Source organism: Rhopilema esculentum, chromosome 17 (genome assembly GCF_057945365.1).
Source record: "Rhopilema esculentum isolate cy_ngs chromosome 17, ASM5794536v1, whole genome shotgun sequence".
Classification (NCBI taxonomy): domain Eukaryota; kingdom Metazoa; phylum Cnidaria; class Scyphozoa; order Rhizostomeae; family Rhizostomatidae; genus Rhopilema; species Rhopilema esculentum.
In genome coordinates, this window is record NC_142831.1 from 6,672,921 (window position 1) to 6,696,681 (window position 23,761).

The 23,761-nt window shown below is 36.6% G+C and overlaps 1 protein-coding gene across 1 annotated transcript; it reads right to left on the reverse strand.

The window, feature by feature from the left end:
• Positions 1 to 234: 234 nt before the first annotated feature.
• Positions 235 to 23,648, reverse strand: LOC135681440 (nuclear pore complex protein Nup205). The gene is made up of 34 exons (XM_065195925.2): positions 22,829 to 23,648; positions 21,365 to 21,501; positions 20,891 to 21,089; positions 20,229 to 20,399; positions 19,480 to 19,827; positions 18,902 to 19,179; positions 18,385 to 18,447; positions 17,602 to 17,718; positions 16,983 to 17,117; positions 16,639 to 16,879; positions 15,993 to 16,090; positions 15,366 to 15,548; positions 14,750 to 15,013; positions 14,048 to 14,230; positions 13,535 to 13,586; positions 12,889 to 13,081; positions 12,199 to 12,319; positions 11,523 to 11,625; positions 11,244 to 11,402; positions 10,157 to 10,582; positions 9,275 to 9,570; positions 8,218 to 8,409; positions 7,793 to 7,899; positions 7,128 to 7,303; positions 6,725 to 6,858; positions 6,134 to 6,325; positions 5,641 to 5,916; positions 4,740 to 5,000; positions 3,726 to 3,978; positions 3,319 to 3,464; positions 2,835 to 2,958; positions 2,386 to 2,520; positions 1,874 to 2,040; positions 235 to 1,187 (listed from the first exon to the last, which is right to left on the reverse strand). The coding sequence occupies exons 1-34, from the start codon at positions 22,854 to 22,856 to the stop codon at positions 1,101 to 1,103; spliced, it is 6,045 nt and encodes a 2,014-aa protein (XP_065051997.2). The 5' UTR covers positions 22,857 to 23,648; the 3' UTR covers positions 235 to 1,100.
• Positions 23,649 to 23,761: the final 113 nt, after the last annotated feature.

Sequence of the window (23,761 nt, forward strand, 5' to 3'; positions counted from 1 at the left end):
GATCTACTGGTTGCTCTTTAATAACAACTAATCCTAAAAATATTTGTAGCAAATATTACAAGCCAGCATGGTATTAAAACACATCCTCTATGCCAACAGCTCTTTATGAAGTAGATTTACCAAGACAGCAACATTTCAGAGCCTTCTTCAACTACCAGTCCACTTCACATTCCCATCAATAAAGCTTATGTTTTCACTAGCGTAACTTCAGTTTAGTTTTAGTTTAGAAAAAGATTTCTCCAAACAGAAAACGAAAATTTTCAAAAATAAATCGTCATTAACCAATAAAGGTGACTTAACAATAAAATGGTCAAATGCAACAAATACTTTGGCACATAAAGCATTAGCCTCCGTTCCCACTGTTTACAAGTTAAAATTCTAGAACATAAGGAACACAGTAGTCTTGTTTTTCGAAAACATTTTTACGAAAGAACTACATGAAATCATATATTGACTCATGCTCAATCAGCATTTCTTTTAAATATGGATAACGCTGAAAATTTAGATTCGTATAATCTTACTTAGGGCATCTATTTTCAGCGTTTAAAAATTGCAAAACCAAGGACTCTCTAAATCAAAGAGGGAACCTTCTAGGGCATTGTAAAGTTTTTATGGCTTTGCAAGGAGAATGTAGTCATGGAAATCCTAATTGGAGGAGACTCGTATCCACAGCGAGCCTCGATGCAGCGAGGAGGCGATTAAGAATAACTAACACAGGCTCAAGAGACAAGTGATCCTGGAGACAGAGGGACATAACTTTGGGCTAGGATAAAAACGTGAAGAAAAGGCGGAAGGGTGGATGGGCATCTAGAAATAATTTTGGGTTCATTTGCTGGCTGTTAAATACTGCGATGGTTTTCTTGCTGGATATAATGAAGCATGGATGTTGCGGGCTATGATTTAGACTTGCATAAAACTATGACACTGAATAATTTAAATGGAGGCTTTCAACTTTACATCGAAGACCCATGTTGAAACAACTGCTTTTTGTCAAAGCAGTTTGTAAATGGGTTCTCTAATGTGTTGATTCTGCAGTCCGCAACTCGTCTTAATTTTCAAAGAGTCAATTACAACGAGAATTGCTGAGGATAGAATATTGTTTATGAGCTGTGGAGCTTCACTAGTCCTTGGATTCTTCTGACCATTGCAGATATGAACTGGACTCTTGATCTTGTCTTTCCGTAGAGCTAAAATATAATTTAATTGAATAGCTATACGGTTCAGGACCAAGCGCATATCTTTACAAAAAAACTAAGAGTTACGATCTTATTTTTGAAACTGACTAATAACGACTCTTTAGGCTGCTTGAAATAAACCCCACAAAGAATCAATGCCCAAAATCTTGAAACACTGAAATCAATTTTCAAGGTCGTCTTCAGCAATCTCCCTCTTCCCTTAAAGCAATGTTAGTTTGCAATAAAATTACCCTAAGGATTTAGAAACATGTTTTGGCATCTTGTCAGTATGATATGTAACTTAACTATCACATTTTACTTGGAAAATGAAAACAGTATTTTAATATGAGTTAACAAACGAAAGTTGTATCTTCATGAGCCAAAAACAAAGAGCTCAATTCATTTTTTTCATGAGATTTTTGAAAAATTTTGAATCCTTAAGAGGTTGACTTAAGTCAAAATTGAACACTGCTGTTTAATAGGCGAAAGACCTTAAGGAAAGTCTCTAAAACTTCTCAACAGAAGAGAAACAGCAGGAGGCTTTAATGTTCATCAGTTGATAACATTACAGTGAAACAATGACATGTCAACTTAAGAATTCCAAATTACGTTTCTTAAGCTTATAAAGCAGTGTGTCAGACATTTACAACTGGAACCTGCCTAGAAACTGGCAATTTCGTAGGTAATAAAATACTCACAGATTCTGCCTCAAGAACACTTTTCATCACTTTGTCTGTTAAGACTGACTTGGCCTCAACTTTTAACTGCCTCACTTCTTCTTTCGTGACACTAAATTTTCCCATGTTTACTGACGAGCTCTGTTTGTTTTTTTTACCAAAGGATGAATCAAGACTCAAAGTGATATCTAAAAATGATAGGATCAAGAATGAGTGATGTGAATTTCCCCAACCATGATTTCTCCTAAAGAGTTGCCATTTATGCGATATAATGCAGCTTTTTCGATAACCAACGTTGCAATAGCTACTAACAGAATCTAACGATACAGAGGAAGTTTCCACGAAAAACAACAGTATGGCTGTTTGAATCTTTTGCAACTAATGCGGTGACGAGAGATCATTAAAACCAGATTAAACGTGTCCAACAAAAAGACATAAAATCAAAACAGTGCCAAAATGAGGTAAATCTAAAATGTTGAAAAATAAGGCTACAGAGATGTAAGAAGTTCGGTAAAAATTGAATAAAAACCAACCTTGCAATCTTCGTGCCCTAATAGTTGGTAGTTTTGGTAGTTCAAATTCAATTTCATCAAACTGAACTGGCTCGCAATGAATGAAGTAGTATTCAACATGACGCCATAAAACATACAAAATGTTTTCGATTATTTCTGAAAAAACTGAGTTAAGAACAATCTAAATCTGAAAAATCTGAAAAATCTGAATAAATTTTAATATAAAAGAGGTATTTTAATCACAAATGCATTATTTGATAGAAAGCCAATACATTCAAGGGACAGAAAAGTCCTACTTGATCAACAATTCTTTTAGAGGCAAAATATCGACCCCCTTCTCCCCTTAAATCTTTGACGATCCTTTTCTTTTATGATCTTTCTCCTAAAATAACCCCTCCCCAAAAACCTGTCCATGTAGTATCTTTAAAACGTGACATTTGTTGTCATCATGGTGACAAACTTGAGGATACGAATATTGAGACAAGCTTGGTCGTCATTCAGGTCAACCAACTGCTGTAAAATTTTTCTTGCAATAATTCTTCTCTGCTGGTTTGACAAGCGATCGATATCAACAACATTTTCTTGAGAGAGGAGCTAAAACAAAGAAGTGTCTTTGTTACTACCTTTCAACTCTATAATCTAAAAAAAACGAAAATCTAAACTCTCTTTGCAGTCTTCAGTGTTTTCATTAAAATTTTAAATTCTAAATCTAATTTCCATCAAACACTGATTTTTGCTGTCTCATTAATCATTTGCCTGCCTATTCTTCCTGCTTAAATTCGAATCATCGCAAGAACCCTGAATCAACCAAAACGATTGCAACTACTTTCTTCTCATTTGACAAAAAGCTGAGAGAGATGCTGCAATATAATGAAAACAGAACCTGTTCAAAATAGCAAGTGGACAAGAGAAGGAGATGACTGTGGCTTAAAAATAAGTAGAGGAACATCAAACCTGCGAGGTCTCGTCTCCTGATAAATCTTCAATCTCTTCTATCTTTTTTTGATACTTCATGTATGCATGAATTACCGCTTTCACGTCATCAACAGCGCGGTCAAGCTCCTCCACAAGAACGCTCATTGATGCCTTTTTAGAGGCTCCTGGAGGATTCAAGCAAATAAGAAATAACGGCCGCTGGACTAATGTACAAGATACAAAAATTGCTTTCAAAAGGTCAGAAAATGTTTTTTGTGATAGCAAAAGGATGATAGCAAAATTAAGAATGCCCCTCTCCATTTTCTTTTTCCGCACAAATACAGCTGAGTCGTTCTAAAGCAAATAAAATAAAAAGCACCCAAGGTACAAGACGTTGATTTTTAAACGTAAACACAACAAAAGTCTAAAAATACAAAAAGCCATACCATGCCTGATTGAGACGTCATGGTGCCCCATCTTTTTACTTTCAGATATATCAATCAAAACAGGCGAAAAGATGACATTGCAATAAGCTCCAGTTAAACCTAAGCTTGAGACAACACTCCTAGCGTAGCTTATTAAGTTTGATCGGATTTGCAGAAGAATTCTTCGTACGGTAGCAGTTGTCACCTCGCTAACAGAGGTCGCTTGCTCAAAGGCGTCGTTGCTACTGTCCTTCTCCACACAAGTCTTCGTGATCTACAAAAAGAACGGGGCAAAGTTGTGGAAAAACAAGAACAGAACAGCTAAAAGTTTTGTATAGTATTAGCGGCTGTTTTGGCTGCAATTTCTAGGCAAATATTGGCGAAATGTTTTGTTTTACTTTTTAAAAGATACAGTTATCCAATTAAAGAGAAAGGAATCAATCCCAAGATACAAAAGTCTCATAATTTGCCAATAAATAAATGAATGAATCTGTTACAGTAAAAGCACCTATCTCCCTACATACAGCAATGTCCCATTAACTCAAACGCAACAAGACAAAATTGAAATCGAAAAAATCTGTGTGGCGTACCAAAATATACTACGCTTTTGATGCGGCTTCATTTTACAAACGAAAACTTCATGGTTCATGGAGAACTGGGAACATTGGTGTTGGTGTTAAGCATAGACATTTCAGTAGTGGGGGGGGGATATGTGAGCATAAGGGGGCACCTCTGTGAGCTGCAAATAGGCACTACATCTTATTTCTTAAAAGCTGGGGCACCAGTCCCCCTGCACCCCGGTTCCTTATGGTATTGAGAGTTAAATATCGTTCAAAAACTGATTTGAGAAAAACATTTTAAGTTGATGTGAAGTATGGCACCCTGATTGGTTTTCACGGGTCCATTGTCAAGAAGGTTTATCAACAAATGTTTGACAGGTGAAAAATAACTCGAGGTAAAAATCCTCGTTAAATATCTGGCTTTGGGCGTAAAAAAAATTTACGTTAATTTACTAAACCCTTAGATCAAACTAACCTCATTACAATACTCCTTCGATGAAAATGATTGCATTAGGCCAAGCAGAACCCTCTGAATTTTTACTTGAGAACTTCGCATGCGTCGCCCATCCTCACCAACGGATTCCGGGTCCTTGTGATCCTCGCGTCTTGGCCTGAGCAAAGAGACTACTGACGTCACAAGAGAAAGTTCCTGAAGGCACTGGACAGTTTTGCACGGAGTCTTCGCTTGCAGTATGTCTAGGAATGCTTCCTCGTGGGCTAAAATGAACTCTTGTAGCTAAAAAAAAAAGATTTAAAACCCTAAATGTTTCATGATAGCAGAAACCATTTTAATCAAAACTGAAAGGCCACTTAGTCGCCATACTACATAGATATTCGTGATTCCGTATTGGCCAATACTCGTAAAATCCTGAAGATTATACACTCGCATCCCTTATTAATCTAGAGTAAGATATTGAAACTATTCCAACCCTACTTAGCCAAAATCTATAACGTTTTATGCATTCCAATTTTTGTAGTATATCAGACTATTTCTGCAGCATTATACAACCAGACTGGTTTGTGAGCACTTTGCGGGAAGCGTTCAGTCCTGTTCTTGATATTTTGGGAACTACAAAATCAGGTGCTACAACAGGGTCAAAGAAATGAATAAGACTTTGCTATTTCAAAAATTATAGATTGCTGGTTGTCTTTTTCAATCGTCATTTTCAAGAAGAGAGCCTGTAACTCGTTAATGCCTCAGTCGATAAATAAATGCATTCAGTTTATATCCGAGCCCAATGCGATCTTTAGGCCATGCTGACATTGAAAAAGAATTCTGAGATGAAAAAGAATCCCTAGTGTCTTATTCAAACAGTAAAAAGGTAATGAAAGACATATAGAAATAAACATATAGAAAGATATATAAGATAACTTACTTGGGAAATAAACTCTTGGTGGCCTGGGCCTAGTGACGATACAATGGCTTTAATGAGTCTCAGAACTGCCGACAAAACTATTCGATATTGCTCCATTTTACTGGGTGACAAGGGGTCGTAGTGTTGGCTGTATGCGAACGAGGTGAGATGTAAAGCGAGATTAGAGTCGTCGGGTCTGTGATCAATGAACTCACACTCGATCAGCTTTGAAGTCAGTCCACACTGCAAAAGAATCTGGGCGCCAATCTCACTTTTCGCAAATCTTGTTAAGAAGTCCTGCAGATAAAAAAAGAAAACTCGCTTAAAATTGATCAGGTGTAAAAATTACGCAGAACTCTCCGAAAGTAGCACCAACAGCTGCACAATACCAACAACTCCAGACACTGGACGAAGGTAATAAGAATCTCAAAGCATGATTTTTATTGCGTTATTAAATCTATAACAGCTCTATGGGTATCATAACCTGAAAAGTAGTTCGGGAAAAAATACATACCAATTTTGATTCAAGAGTGTAAACCGTTTTCAATGCATCACCGTCGGATGAAAAAACAGCAAGAAGCTTCGTGTCGTCTTTGGGTATACTCTCAACTAGATGACGTAAGTAGCCACGTGACGATAGGAAGCCGGACCAGCGCTCTTGCCAATCAATGCTGACGATGGAGTCTAGCACTGCAAATGCTAACATCTATAGAGAGAGAAGAATATATTTTAGAAAATGAGCTTCACTCAAACTGAACCAAGTCGTGAGACGCTAGAAAAATTGCATTGCTTATTACTTCATTGCTTATTACTTCTCTGTCATTTTCAACAAATGAAATACGTGGTAAAATAGCTCAATATCTGTCTAATTTATCGTTGAATAAATGAAGCACCGATGATTGTCAAAGCCTAAAGAGCTGTGGTCAGGGCTGGACGAAGATTGGAAAAATAAGCTCTAGAAAATAAATATCTATAATAGGCAACGTTTACGTCGTTGAAAAATGAGGGTTGAAAAAGGCAGCGGGGAGTCTCAAAAACCCCAGAGAAATAAAACGGGCTCCTTTATATCCAATCTAAGAGTAGGATATCATATGAAAAACCACACCTCTCCTATTTCGGGACCGTTGCACGCATCTCTGCATACCATATCCATGAACGACTCTCCTTGTTTTGCTAGAAACGACAGAGTATTGGCTTCCCATGATTCTTTCGAAACTGGACCGAAGATGTTTGAAGATCCTGCAGGGAAAAGAAATTACAATGACATTACAAGGGGGTTAAGCAAATATTGTTACTGCTAACTGGCCTATAGCAAAGTGATCGATGACGTATAGACAGCTCTACATGCTTTGATGTCTAAAATATAGCGGTTGTTAGATGTTACAAGGCGATTCATGCTCAACAGATTAGCAGCAATGGTGTATATTGAAAATAAATATGTATATTGATACTAAAATAAAACGACAATATTCCAATTGTGAATCAGGAAACTTTAATTTCATACAAACCTTTCTCTCTTACTGATGTATGAAGCTTTCCTATTTGCATGTAATATAAAATTGCTCCATAAAAACTGCATCTAGTCTTGAAATTTGAGGCACCAACCGAGCAAAGGCAGTTGACAATGCCTTGAAAAATTCGAAATAAATGGGACATATCCATCCTTGATCTGACTGGACCATCACTGTTGGAAGGAACATAAAGAGATTCTAACACGGAATGGTAAAAGCTGAAAAATCGTGTTTTATTATTCAAGATATTCTGTTACTTGATGCATGGATAGTCCGTTTTAATATTGTATCCTGACAAAAACAACTCTGATAAAGAAAAAATAACAGCAGTTACAAAGTGTACCCGACAAGAGATTTCTGTTAGTGTTGAAACATAAAAAAATCTGAATATCTTTGTTTCTCTAAACTATCAAAATAGAGCCAAAATTTTCCAATTATTTATTCTCAAAAACTTTCGAATAAAGAGTAATAACCCCTTATAGTTCAGTCCACAAAATTTATACGAACAAACCCAAATGATTCTCATCTGAAATAAGTTATCATTTGACATATTCACTCTACTATGCAATTAAAAACATTTTTCAAGCTTTTTTATGGCTGATGACATATTCTGGAACACTTTTCGTTTCTCTAAGCGTGACCAAAAGATGATTGACATATACCTTGACGATGCCAGCTGAACAGCGACGTTGTGGTATTGGGCCATCAGCATCAGAATGGCACCAGCAACTGGGACCAGCAATTCAGGGATGGCATTCTCATTTGATACCTACGAAAGAGGGCAGACTGGAAAAATTATAACCCATGGTCGGGGTTATAAAGGGTAGAATTCTACTTGAAAATTAAATCGAAGTAGGATTATTTTTGTCAAAATGTCAATGCAGTATGAATTGTCAGCAAAGGATGTGTCTACAGGGTATGTTTATGGTTGCGAAATAAAGACTTCTTGAAAATGGTCATGGCCATCTTTTATTGAAGTACTCAAGAACATGTCTGGATCATCTGCAATGTTCTTTACTTAATTACTGACAACTAAGGCTCTGAAAAGAAAATTAATAGCCGTTATACATATGAAACAATACAGTACCTTGGCGATCATATCTTGTAGAAGGTTCAAAATAACAGGCACTCTAGCCTCAGCAGGGAAAACATCGTATTGGCAAATTGCAAATGAGGTTTCAACAACCTGTCTCCAAGCCTCGAATGCATGTCGTTTGGCACCCAGTGATCTTCTAACGGAATTCCTCTCAACCGCATATGCGAGAATGGCCTCCACCTCCTAGCATTAAAAGCAAATTGTTTGTTGAAAAAGACGATAGCAATATTAGGAAACAAACACGTTTTGCCCCTAAAACTCAGGACCTCTTATAAACAGAGAAAAACTGTAATTTTTCGAATTACCGAAACAGCAAATTCGACCTGCAATTATCAACTTTTGAGCCTAATCGATCAAGAAAAATCTTTGCTTGCAGATTACTGAATCTGTGCTTGCAGTTTTAAAGATCTAAAATATTTCTTATTATATTCAAAATGTCGTTGTCAAAGTTTCACTTATCTTTAACACTTTCCAAGCTTTCTTTCAAAAACTAAGAAACTATACATTGGGGACTAGAAAGGATAGAAAAGACGCTAATATAAAACTCATTTTATTTCAGGTTGTTTAGATTATCTCGATTGCAAGAGTGTTAATCTTACATCTATTTTCAATGATTTTCCTTGCAGTCGTCAACTGTGTGACTAGCAATTATTCTGGATCGTATTTAATGTGGCCAAAAATGCCTTTCTTTTAGAGGGGCAAAACTATGGAATGGCCTGGACGCAAAATCTAAATTAACAATAAATTTCAAACAAGTAAAATGTTATCTCGAAAACTCCAGAACATAAAGGGACCCTCTTTATTCCTGGTGTTAGTTCCAGTATTTTAAATACTTTTACTTTGTTATTCCAATCTGTATATTTGTATATCGGTATTTTTAAACTTTAGCGTTTATCGTTTTCTTTGAACAGGGCAGCTTGAAAAGCAATTTATATTTGTAGTTGACAGCTGTACCCTGTGTAAATAATTAAAATTGAAATGAAATTAAATGAAATAAGCCAAGCAAGTTTCTAACTTCTAGCCATAATGCATAAATTATTGTAGATACCTTCAGAATTTCAGGGCGCTGTCCAATGTTGGCCATTCCCTGCGCACTATTCAACTCAGCCATAACCACACGGTGGAGCATTTTGACGTTACATATGATAATGCCCGTGTCTTCTGATCTCTCTTCACACGACGCAATCAGCTGCTCGACAGCAGAAAGCTGAAACATGTTCGATGTATAGGGCGAGGGATAGTCTTGAGTCAGTTCAAGGTCATTTAGTACAGCGCTTGCCAAGTTATTGTGAATGCCGCCTTGTGGTCTTCCTTTGTAAGCCGATGCTGGGTCCGGATTTGGTACTGTGGACGCAAAATCTTTTAGAAAGGTTTATGAACTGAGCAAAGAAAAAATTATGACATTTTGAAACTGCTTTTCAGTAGAAAGATACAAAGTTGAGCATGACTTTTAAAGAGACTAGAGACAAGCGATACTTTCCTGTTAGATAGTCAAAGCACTTTCTTCCGATGTAAAATTAGAACGATTTCTAAATTACTCGTATGTAGGTTAACGTCGTCCGCCAAATAAATGAAATCAATAGCTTATGAAATACACAGCCATGTACGACACAGATCAGTTATACGTGAGCTTTCACGTGAAGAACGAAAGACACAAACGTAAAGCCCACGGGAGTCATACGTGAGCAACAAAACAGTCACACTTGGAGCCCGGAACATAAACCTTACATCACATTTGGATCGTGATTGGCCTTTTTAGCGCCTTGAGAAGCAAACTAAACACTTTAGCATGCACAAGCCTTGGCCTCTATGAGCAGCTTGTTGCGTTTCTCAATAAAAGGGCGAGCAAGTTAAGCCATATCAAAATAAACTCTTCAAAGAATGAGTGAAGATACTCCATACAATTGGAGCAATGATATAAAACACGGACCTTGGAAATGGTCATGTCTTGACCGTTGATTTTGCTGACCGTAGAGAAGGTCCAAAAGTCGAATCATGCTTGATCTTAGCCTCGTCTGGGATGCAACTTTAATCTCGATCGCAATTGTTTTCATGAACCAAGACTGTTGATTCGACAGCAGAATGAACAACTCAGTGTTGTCCTCACTAAGGAGACTGGGTCTTAGAAACGGTAATCGGGCAGCGTGAGCGGCGAAGAAATCATGATTGGTCCTCAGGTACCTTTGACATGGTACTCCTGTCTCGGGATGTGCGCACAAGAAATAAATGAGTTGGTACATCAACTCCGCTAGCATCGGTGTCTCTGAAATGCATGATGGACCATTGGGTGTATCCAGGCCGTTATTCAGAAGTGAAATTATCGAGTGGAAGCAAGTCTTTGGGAATCTGGCAACACCTGCATATAATGGAAATCGACTTTATAACAACATATGAACACTTTACACAAAAATATGCTGGAATGACCTTTCAAATTTTGCTGTCTGCTTTAATTTCATGATAGATGTTCTATATTTCCCGATTTGAAAGAAGCTAACTTTTTGAAAAAAGCAAACATTTTGAAGCATACTACAGCTTTTCGTCGGATACTCTTGAGAGTATAAACCGCTTAAAAAAAGCTAAGGAAACCAAATCCTGTATTTAGGTTGCTTTTCAAAATTTCATCTGACCCGTAGTCTTCCCGGATGCTCTGGCTATTATGCCCAAATTGTTTACTCTATTTGACTGCTGTTAGCAACACTAGCAATTTCAACAGATTTACTTCCATACGGGCAAACTGCATTCAAGTACACTATAAACTTTGCTTTACCGCGATCCGGTAAGGTGAACAGATTAATCGAAACAAACTTTTCCAAGATGTCCTTGTTGGCATTTATGAAATTTCAGCATTCAAATAGACGTATGCAGAAAGGATAACAACTTCGATGCAGAGGAGGGTTCAATCTATTCTCACATTGGAGAAAACCAGTCAAACGAGACCATTTATACAAATATATACAGTATTATGTCTCTGCCTTTTTGTACAAGAGAGCGATCAGGCAGTTGTATTACAATCTCACCTGCATCTTGAAAAACAGTTTTTGAAACGCCTGTCTGTAGATCAAACCCCAAAAGGAACTGTGCCAAGTTTGGTGATGGCTGATGCAATGTTGATAGCAGCAAGTTTAGGATGTTATGCCTAATAGCATTCCTGACTGAGGCATCGGTGTCTTGAAGACCTGAAACGTTAACAGAGTTTAGAGACATCGAGCTAAAAATTGATCATAATCCGTAAAGTTCACTGACTACCAAGCTTTATTTGCAACCCCGTGAAATAGCAAAAGAAAACTAAAACTCACCATCATCATTATCAAACGACACATGTCTGTCTCGACCAATTTCTTCGGGGATGTCTTGCTCCAAAAACTCACAAAATCCAACAAGAAGTTGATCGCGCTCGATCTAGGACCGAAAAAGGTGGCTTTATTTTTGATACACAACCCAATTATATTCATATTTAATCACTGTGCTACGGGATCATCATTTTGGTCTTCCTTCAAATGCCTTGGAAAAGGCTTCTGCTGCCAAGAGACAATTTTTTCACAAAAAAGGGGAACTGAAAACGAAAATTGGCAGTATCTTTTTCCAATTCTTTCAAACATTAAATACACAAAAAGTTTAAATTATCAGGCTTCAATTAATCATGATTTCAAGCAAATAATATCTTCACTATCTTGGAAGAGAGATAAAAAAATATTTGAAAAAAGCAATGGGCCACTGGATCCTTAAGAAAAGATTGTTTTCTTTCATTGGAAAAAAGACTTGGATAAGACATCTACAGTCAAGAGAAACATCTTTTTAAAAAAACAGACAGAAACAGCTAGATACCGAACATCGAACTTTTCTAAACTTGTTAACTATCAGATATATATATGAGAAGCTAACGAAAGATATCTAAACAATTGTCCGAAACAAAAAACGCTGAAAACTACGAGAATCTACGAGAATGAGCAAATTACGAGAATCTGACGCTACCTTCCTTGAAGACAAAATTCCTATGATCTCATTTTGCATGTCCGGAGACTGGTTCATGACACATAGGATTCGGACGACGGCTAATGTCAGATCTGGCGAGACGTTGTTCAGTGTCATAAATCTAGCAAAAATATAAATCAACATTTCACAAGAAATCTTTATTCTAAAAAATCACTGAACAGCAATATCTATGAATATCTGTGGTGTATATGAAAAAATAAATAATTATTGAGCAGTTGGCTACATCAGATTTCGCATTCTCATTTCTTTTTTTCCTTCATCTTCTTCAATCAATTAGGAAGGGATTATGTTTGTTACTTAATTGTATGTTCATTTCATTTTGTAAACCGGCAGCCTATCGGTATATAAACAGTGCTGAATTCATATATGTAATGTTATTAACTATCGTAATGTTAATCAGAGACAACTTTGAAAAAAAAATTAGGTAGGGATATAGGCATTCTAAAGATCAGAATAAACAAAAAACTTTAATAAAAGTAATGGAACAATGTTAAAACTTTACTCAACAAAACACACATTTATATTGTTTATGTTGTAAATACTTACATAAAAATAAAAGAATAAACAAGATACATGTTATCTAAATACAATATTTCTTCAGCACATAATAAATATATTTTTCGTAGCAGGTAAACTTGAAAAAATATGACAAAATCAAGGGGTGAATACCTTGCAATTTTGTAGGGATAATCAGCTTCTGCGGTGCTTGGATTTATGCTAAGAAGGAGCTTTTCGATTGGCGTTACCATGACTGATGAGTTTTGGTTTCTCAACATGGCGTTAAATTTCGTCTGCTTTTCCAGGGTATACTCGATCAACTTCAGACAATAAAATACCGCTTTTTCTTCGTTCGCTTTATTCCCTATTGAAAATCATATGAAAAGTTGATAAAATTGAAAACATGATTTTCATCAAAAAACTTGACTACGAAAATGACAAGCTCAGAATTGGTATCATGTGTCATTTTTCTACCTTAAAGACTAATTGCTGTCCAAATAAAGGCCCAAATAATATTTGTATCTCAATAGTATAAATGCGAAACTGGGAAATGGCAAGGAAACACGAATGAAAATTGAACACAAGATGAATCATAACTGCTTTTTGAATACAGCAAACGATAATGTAAGTGTTAAACAGGCTTCTACAATAACACTAGTGTAAAACAGTTTCCATAGGGCACCACAAGAGGCTGAATCTATGACAGTTAAAGATTAAACGTCACGGAGAAACCACATATTATTGGCAGGGTGGGTATAAGAAAATTGGCCTAGTCAATAAAAGAAGGCACAAGAGATTATTCAAGTAATCTTCTTACCTTCATTGGCCTCATCGAATTCCTTCCAAAGAATATCAATAACGTTCATTACCTGCAGAAGAAATAAATACAATAATTCAATCAGATAATGGCAATAAAAATATATTTATTTCGCACAATATTCACAGATACTTACTAAAGATATTTATTAATTGATTATACGTAATTGTATATATACTAAAACTATTTTAATGCCCTCAAATCTGCTTTAAAATTTTCAACAGAGTTTGCTACCCTTCTTGAAAACGACATTCCGTTTTCGAAATGCGGGGCACCATGAAAATTTCGTGAAACGCCATTTAACAAACAGCGCCCTCTAACAGACTGGGTCAAAGATATGTATAAACAACGTACAAAAATAACAAAACTCCCTTTGACCAACATCCATGTACATCATCATGTGATACATTGGTGTGCCATAATGTGATACATAAGTGGTATTAGGAGCAATAATTGTTCAACCCTAATTCTGCAGATCTTGCCAGTACGTCCCTCCCATAAGAAGCAACTTACCAGACGAAACATCGGAGTGTCGTTCAACATATGCAACATAATCTCATGACCAGGATGCTTTGCAGCCTTGCCAAAGTTGACACCTTGAATTTCAACATTTTGCTCCACGAACTGTTCAGGAAGTGGCTCATAGTTTCTCAGAATCTTAGTAAAAATCTCTAATACTTCTTTTGCGACCATCCACTAGGAATAAAAATTATGGACTGTTATTATAAAGGAGATATCTCCAAAATTATTTACAAACAGTGGGTGGAGCATCTCCAGGAACAAGAAACGCTGTGTTGTGTTGCCAAGCAAAGTCAGGATATCAAAGAGTCTGCCTAGCGAATGGTCATGGAGTTATGTATTACATGATTGATTTAGATTTTATTGACTTCAGGCGTCCTCGCATGACAAACAGGACTGAATAAACTACGACAGAACAAGCGTAGAAACCAATATATACAAAAAATGTTGATAATCAATCTGCAATTGCAAATAGCGACGTAAGATTATTACCTAGAAAAATTCTTGAAGCATCATTGAGATTTTTTTAGAATGAATAAAACTTGATGGAGTAAAGCCAGTGCAGGTTCAAACAGACACACTTGACATCAATTATCTCTTCTACTTGCATCTATTCAACGCGACATCATCAAAATTGTTTTGCATAAAAATACCAGTATTCTGAGAAAATAATACGTGCATTGGCAATAAACAAACCTTTTCAGAAGGGTTTTGGTATGCTCTGCTTTTAAAACGCAAGAACACGTTGTCTCGAAGAAAATCCAAGTATGGAATGAAACCAGGAACACGATACCCAGCACCAAGGGTGGTTGGTATGGTGATTTCTGTCAGTGTGTTTATTAGTCGCAAAAAGGCTCGAGTTTGAGGGTACGTTTCATCTCTGGACTCAACCTCTTCTAACTCCACTTTGAGCCCAGTCTCCTGCTTGCCAGTTGCATCTTTAGACACAGTTGCTAATATCTTGATAGAAAATAATTATCATAAATTACAATAACAATACAGTCATTTGCGAGCGGATGACTGGCAACAATCAAGAGTTTAGTTTGTTCCATACGTGTGGTATTGGACCATACCAGTGGGACCTTTAAAGAAAACTCCCCAACCAATGGTCCCAAAACATACTTTAATCCATCAACGCAATAACATTTTTTCTTAAACTCCAGGTTGTTGAAAAAGTTTAGCAAGAAATAGTAGTGCGGTTAATACAAAACCGTTACATTCATGGTGAAGTCTGAGCCTAGCCGAAGTTTGTATATTTCAGTTTGAAAAAAACCCTTAATTAATTAACGTGCCGATATACAGCATACGTTACCTGAGTCGCTTCTAATGATTGCCAGATTATAGCAGAGATTTCAGGTGATTTTGCAAATGATGCTAGTGTGTTCAAGAGAGCTGCTTTAAGTGAAGAAGGAACCGGGCAGCCAACCAACCCAAAGAATGAAGCAATCGGAAGCCAATATGTGTTGTCACAGAAGGCTATTCTCACGTTTTCACTCTACAATGAAAAAATTCAGTTACAAATCATATTTGGATATTTGATTTATAATAAATTTTTTTGTTGATGACTGAGTAACTGTCTTCCATCAGATAAGCCACACCCCCGTCCTTCCAGTCAGACCATGCGTAATAGCCAGTAATTTCACTTTAGATGTGATTGTAGGGAGGGGGATGCCTCATTCGACGGCAACGTAAAGTCACACTGTTGTCTTCTGTAAACGAATAACTTTCTAAATTTGCTTGGATATAATGAAAGCCGACTTTCATCTGGTTCTTTAAGAAGTAATCTTAAATTGCTGTTACTCTGTTGTCAAAGAAAGCATGTTTGAAACGGTAAATGCATCCCTACATACACTGGACATTGAAACTCCTATTGCAATGATTGTACAAAACTGTAGTCCTGTCCCACGTTAATCTGGATTGTACAAAACTAGTAACTTACGTGTTCTGCGACAGTGTGAATCAGCTCAAGGACACTTTCCAACGCTGATAGTTCTTCAGGAGATATGTTATGATGATGGTGAACGTGCGCGTGGTGCTCTAAGAATAAACAAACATTAGATATAATTTGGTCAATTAAATTGTATGTAAGAAAGATATTTTCTGATGGTGATATCTTGGGATTGGTATTTCGAGAGAATGAGCAAGAATCCAATATAAAGCAACTAAAAGTGGCTTTAAACTTTAAGCCTAAAAACTAAATAATTTTGATGAATTTTCATCTTTCTATGGTGCAGCAAATGGAAGGAGTGTGTGAAATTCCAAATTTGAGTGCACGGGAAGATTTCATTTACGCACTTAGACCCTTTAACGTTGTGCGTGAGAGGTATGTGGTCACATGCAGCTGAAATACAGGGCGTCGCTCCAACGCGCGACCCATCTTTCCCATTATTTTTAAACTGCAAATTGATATAAACTTTTGTTCCTTCAAGAATTATATGATGTTCAATACTCAGAGGATTGTGAACTGAAGTACTTCTATTGTATCACAAAATACTGCCAATTGTGCGAGTGTTTCAAAACTGCGAATGTGCAATTTGAACAAGTATATATTAAAAAACAGTAGTGGTGGTGAAACTTAAGTTTACCCGCTGAGGCAGCATCCTGTCTGAGACTAGAGTAATACTGCTTGAAGGATTGAAAGAAATGGTCCCAAGTGGCGGTCAACGTTGGAGATCCACCGATACTTCCATCTGAGTTTAGGAGATTAAAGCAGCACTGGGCCGACTGCTGATTGGTTGAGAGGCCAGTTAACATTTTGACGTAGGATGTAAACACGGCTTGTGGGATAAGATCACCGGCGAGACGAACGAATTTGTTCAGCAGAACCTATGAAAATAACAAACACACTCAAGGCGTCATCGACATAGAATAAAGGAACGAACAACAAAGGTGGCCAAAAACAAATCAGAGTGAATATTAAAAACCTTACCTGTTTCTGTCGCAGATAAAGTTTCACAGCACTCAAAGGCTTAGGGGAAAATACACCACCAAAGGTTTCACCTGGGCACCAGTAATCCTTGCTGAGTTCCAACCCAAGAGGATCATTTTTGTACAAAGCCCCGACCTACAATTTCACAAATAAAGTTATCAAAATATCATACTGCAAAGATACTACATTGCGAAATTTTATGATATAGTGTCTTTGCAAAATATCATCGATACTTCAAGGATAACAAAGAATTAGGTTTAGCCACTCTTACAATCTAAAAAACCAGTCTTCCTATCTCAAAGTATTTTCTCCAAGCCATTTTATGCTAATTGTCTTTAAAAAGATCATTTTAATTCATATAAAATATTTTAGCAATTAAGATCACTCTCTGCTTATATTGCATCGTTCATTGTCTATTTGCATTTGATTTCGTCCCGGAATTTAGAGACAACATACAGCAAACGGCCAGATTATGCTCTTTCTTTTTAACATGCATTCTTACCAGTCTTCAAAACAATTTTTTGCAACACTTTTTCACAGCATTTTCTCAGCAAACTCAATGGGCATGTTTATTTATTAAAAGTTGAGGACCCAATTTGAACCACCTAAAACTCCTTACCAGCAATAAAAGATCTTGGAAATCGTGTCTCAGTCCCTTCGGCGGTTCGATTCCTTCCTGCAAATGGGCCTGAAGTATCTTTGCATTTTCATCGCCGCGGTTCCGAAGGTCTTTAATCTTAGAGAAAAAGTAAGAAAATAGAAGGCAAAACCCTTTCAAAAGAAGCAAAAGCTTAGGCGCCCTTCCAGATATTCAGCATTTAGTGATACCTCAAAATACGGTAAGGGAGCATCAATCTCTCCAAACAAACAAAACCGTGCCCTACTCAAGGTTTTCCAATGACCAGCAGATGTATTAAACGTCTGACGCAATACCCTAGCTTCTTGTGCCTTTGACAGACACGGGGTACAATTGAGAAAGCGCCGAACCAGTAGAGCAGGTTTCCTTAGAAAGGAAAAGGAACAAATTCTAAAAACGGTAACCTACCCCATAAGTGCAAATTTGGCATATATCCCTTGTTACATGAAATAAAATTTTATCTAATCTGACAAATATCACTACTTCATGCACCATACGAATAGAAAAATACATTTGTACGTAACTTAAATGCATAACAAAATCAAGCTACAAAGACCTTTCACAGGATGAGATCACTGAAGGTACAATGGTCAGGTAAACGACACATTTAGAGGTTGATCTGCTTTTACAGCTCTAGAGAACTTTGTCAATTTTCACGCTCAGTTGAGGCGTCACATTGAGGCGTCACAGCTCTACCATTGAGCACTCAGCAAGAAAAGTTAGCAGCAATCTTTAAAAGACTATCTTTATATGTTGTGTACTTACTTTCATAGGATACTTCAGAATCGTGTTCGTGATGAGACCATGGATGGTTTTGACACAATACTCCTGTAAGAAAAAAAATATACAAAAGGTGGAACTGGAGCAAGCAATGCTACCATGACAAGAGATAGGTCCTTCCTTGACAATTGCAGATCAATATAAGTCACACCTTTTAGAGGGCTAAGCCAAGGGTAAATGTACATTATTGAATGGACATCTTAGCAATTTTTAGCAGGAAACACCTCGATATTTTGAATTTAATTCTGATGATATTGGAAATATGTCTGCTCATTCAAAGACTTTTTAACGACTGAAGGTGATCACACACTTGGCTACTATATGATACGACTCTTTACAGGGTCACTTCAACTGAGAAAAGAAGTGGAATGGTTTGTCTGTAACTTAAAACTTTCTACAAGACTCCTAAAGTTCAACATTTTCGAGATAAAATTCTATCACAGCCCTGTCACTTCTACCTACGGCTAGTGCTTCCACGTATCAGTCGTTTCGAACTTCTCACCTCGTTAAAGAAGCTATCTGCAGAAACAATACAGCTTTTTATCAATCGAAGTGCATCAGACTGCAAAGCCAGATCGAGCAGTTCTTCGTCTTCTGCAAAAACCTCTTCATATGCGTCAAGGTTCTCAAACTGTCTCACAAATCGAAGAAAAACGGCCCACACAAACTGCAGAACCACTTTGATCGAAGGAGTTCTCCAGTGCTGATTATCTGGTCGAATAACAGCCTGATGAAGCTTCGAAACAAAGTCGCCATCTTGAAATACAGGGAACTTAGATTCTGCAAGGAATAGACAAAAGATGTCTGAAACACCGCGCTGAAGGTGGTTTTGCGAAAAAAAAAAGGGTAAAACATTTCAGATACATTTAAAATTATCACATCTGAAGTCGATTGGAAACGAAATGGGAACAGTGAATTCCTTATCATTTACAAAACGTATATATTTATAGTACCAAAATATAAATATATATATACATACATATATAATATATTTCTAAAGAAAACATATTTAATTGCTTAGCAAATACAAATGGACATCTGCAGTTACAAAAATACAAAAAATATGCCTCGAATTCTTACCTTTCAAAGCTTCCGGCTCCTCCAAAAGGACTTCATAAGCAGAGGTGCTCCAACTAACAAGTAAAGACAGGATTACTTTGAGTGTAACATGATCATAACATCCATCAGATGTATCAGGAATACAATCCTTGAGAAAATCCATAACAGCAACGCATTCTGATTGGCCAAAAGGTGATTGACAGGCCCAGCAAAACAAACAATCCGCTAGAGAATCCCGCTGTTCTGTTATCAGTTCAGTTAGTTGTTTTCTATGCTTTGGATTTCCAACGACCTTCCCTTTATCGAGTTTCTCAATCTCCCCTTGAACGCTGATATCACGAAGCTTCTGCAATATTTTGTTGATAATTCCTAAACAGAAAATCAACAGGAAGATAAATGATCACCAGACCCAATGTTTAAATAATTCACAGAGACAAGAACTCTATGAGATAAATAACAACATGGACATCCTAAGCAAGCCATGATTGATCCAAATTTTGCAGTGCTGAGTCAAATTATGTTCAGCTGTAAATCTACAATCCCAGACAAAAATAGTTGAAACTTTTCAAGAAGATTTGATTTTTCCCTTTCTTTTGAAAAATGACCCTCTCCCCCTTCTCTTTGTCAATGTTGAATGCATATAACTACAAATCCAGCAATTGCTTCTGCATCACATACGAAATAGGGTGTTATAATTATGTAACAAATGAGCTAAAAAAGTACTAATTAAAAAAAATAATTGGGAGGGTAGTGACTCCCTGAAAACCAACCATCGTCAAACAGTTTTTCTGCAAATTTATCAACAGCTTGGGTTATTTGCTGATCCAGTTCCAATGCCCATGACATCCCTGTCTTTGCTGTCAATAATAACTTAAGTGCATTGACCAGACATCTTCTTCCATCATGATATAATAAGGCAGCTACCAATCCCCTTGACAAACCTGAAAATTAACATATGTGATATGCAACAATTCTATAACTTTTTTATGCCTGGAAGGTTATTTTAATTTCATGATAACAGCAGATTCTGTTGTTTGATGACATGGTTTTACATTGCTATAAGTAACTGAAATAGGATGGTCTGAAGGAACAAACCATGTCATTAATACCAATACATAAAACTGACATACCGAGAAACAACATCTCTGAATAATAACAGATGATACCTGCTTTTACAACCAGCAGCAATTGGTCTTATTCTACAAGGCCCCAGGATCATGTGATTTTGACTCATGATATGTGTTACTTAAGTGATATGATGAAGCGTAACTTAAGGACAAAAACTCATTGATGGAAGATGAAAAAAGGTATCTAAGTTCTTAAAATTTATGGCCAACTGGCATGGAATGTGGAAAAACTATAAAAACTAAGTCAAAACATATGCCACAACATTATGTTGAAATACTTGCAAAAGTTAACAATCAAAACAAACCAGGAAAATTTGACAACTGTTGCTCTGCTGAGATGAGTAGATCCACACAAACAAATTCACTCAAGTTCAGTGCATCACTTAGAGCAAGAGCTTCTGTCACAAATAAATCTGACAGCTTTGTCAGACCATGTCCTCCTTCAAGTTGAATTCCATCTTTTGGTGCATTTTTTACTTCTTCTCTCTGCTTCCCACTCCTCTCCTAGGTTAAAATAGTTCAAATTTAAGCAGAATTTCAAATATTCAGGTTAAAAGTTAAAAATTAGATAAACAATTAAATAAGATAACGAGGATAAGAGAGATAATTCTAAAAGTTTGACAAATCAACTTCACCTTATGACGAAGGTTCTACTATAAACAAACTTAACTCAAATTCAGCAAAGGAATTTTAATTAAGAGCCTAGAACATAAGTTTTGAAAAGGATAGTAACAGAAATCTTCAAATAAAGTTGTTTAAAATAAAAAAATTTAACATACTGGATTTTCAAGTAAAGATATGATAGCAGGTCTGCATTTTGTCAGAAGCATTTCCAAGTCTGAAAGGTACTCCAACTTGTTTTGCCCAACAACAAACTCCACCATGGACAGCAACTCTTTATGTGGGGTCCACATACCTGCAAAATTTGAAATTAAAAGCAATAATGTTGGTTTTTCCAAAAATCCCAAAACTTAAACTTAAAACCTTTAGCATGAGGTGTGGCTGATTCAATAACACATTGAGGTCCAAGAACATTGTGTATCTTAAAGCGTGTAAAGAGTATCTAAAACATTTCTTTTTTCATTTATTTCAGAGTTGTCTAATACATTTTTATAACATATGTTGGTCTATTTTATTCACTTCCCAGCTTTGATTTTATAAAGTGCTCTGGTCTGGATTTCATGGCAGTTTATGACGAGATCTTGGGAGTGCACAAGCTTTTAGCCGGGAGTGCAGAGTGCATTTGTGTTTTAATTTGCCACAAATACCCCGTTTACACTGTTCCTTCCAAGTTTGGAACAGTGGTATAACTTTTGTGGTTCCCCCTTTCGTTTTCACTATCACTATGAAACAGAGACGATTTTGCTCTGCCATCCAGCACAGTTTTGACCCTGCTATGAAAGCAAACAAATTTTGTACCATCAGGGTTCCATTTTCAAACAGAACAGGGTCTGAAACTTTTTGGCAGCCCTGATCTCAAGGGGATCACTTAATTTAGAATGACACACTTTTTACAATCCAATTTGGGAACAAATTTAGAAAGTCATTTTACCATATTTGAAAAAAACTATTTTGACTGGGCCACACCCAAAACCAAACCCAAACTGCGCCCATATTAGGGTGTGCAAGAGTGCACTCGTAGTTTCACAAAAATTTCTTGGGAGTGTGGCTGCCATGGAATCCATACTGGAGAATACTAAGATAAAACTAAATTATTATGAATTTTTTCACTACAGCAGCAAACAAATTCCAGTTAAATCTAGAAAGAAATACCTTATATTCACAACAAAGTAACTCACGACAGAACGTTCCAAACAACATGAAGTTCTCAGTATAAACTACTTTCAAGATGAAGATTTCAAATCTAAAGTCCATTTTTGAGAAAGGTCTTTAGATAGCGAGATGCAGAATCGATGATATCAACCCCGGGACCGGACCGGAATACAAACAATTCATGCATGCCAAAAGAAAGTTTTTTAAACTTCATTTAAAAAGCAATGGAACTGAAGTACATAATTTCGGTCTGATGCATTCAGGAAACCGCAAGCGCTGAGAAGCTATTTTCAAGAAATTCAGGTGCATTCGCAATGGGCCTAAAAACTAGGATCCACATTTTGAGTACCATCAATCCAGAACAATAAAAAACATAGCCATGAATTTTAAGAAAATAGACTAAAGAAGTAGAGTTTTAGTCTAAATCGTATTACTTTGATTCAAACCTCATATAAATTCATGTATCTTACCATTTTGATAGGGATTCTTGGCAGCCATTTTAAACGGGAAACGCGCCAAAGGTTTCTACTTTGACTGCCTCTTTTTGAAAAATACTCGTGAAAACGAGTTACCGTTCAGACGCCTCCCGGCCAAGTTTAGTGACCAAGAAATCAATTGCAATTTGCAAGAAATATTTTTGTTGCAAATATGAAATCAAAAATTGCGAAAGAATGAAAGGGGTCTAGGGCGCCATAAAACCATACATTAAATTTATTTTTGGCATGTTTAAAAGTTTTAATTCCACCTCAGGTGCAAGGATGGCTCAGTTGTTAGAGTTGCTGACTACAGACCCAAGGGGCCGTGGTTTGAGTCCCTGGCATGACCAAACTTCCACCCAGAGTGAGGAAAGTCGCCAGCTCTCTGTAATTCCAGGCCTAGAAATCACAAGGTGTGGTCACATTGAGAGGAAGGACCAGGACACTGCTTGATAAGCATAAGCTTCTAAGTGTCCTAAAAACTACCTTCGGATGCTAGGTAGAGACAAATACTAGTACAAATCACCACCCAAATGCAGCAAATGTTATGTAACCCAGCACAGAAGTCGAGCAACAAACTTTGATGTTGGAAAAATAGTTTTCGAAAATAGCTTTGAAAAAAGCAAACATTTTACAACATACTAAAAGCTTTTTCATCTGACACTTCTCAGACCATAAAACGTCAGAATCAGGGTCTGAAAGCACACAATGAAAAATTGCTCTGAAGCACAAATGGCCAATTTCTGATAAAATGAAATGCATATGATTTTTCTTTGCTACATTATACAAAATATACAAAGTTTTATTGTGGGATTTCAATGCGTATCTTAAGGTAGACAAAAAAGGTTTTTTCCAATTTACTGCCAATAGCTTGATTTACTGCCAATATTCTCCCTAAGATACATTTACATTGAGAAGAAATACAAA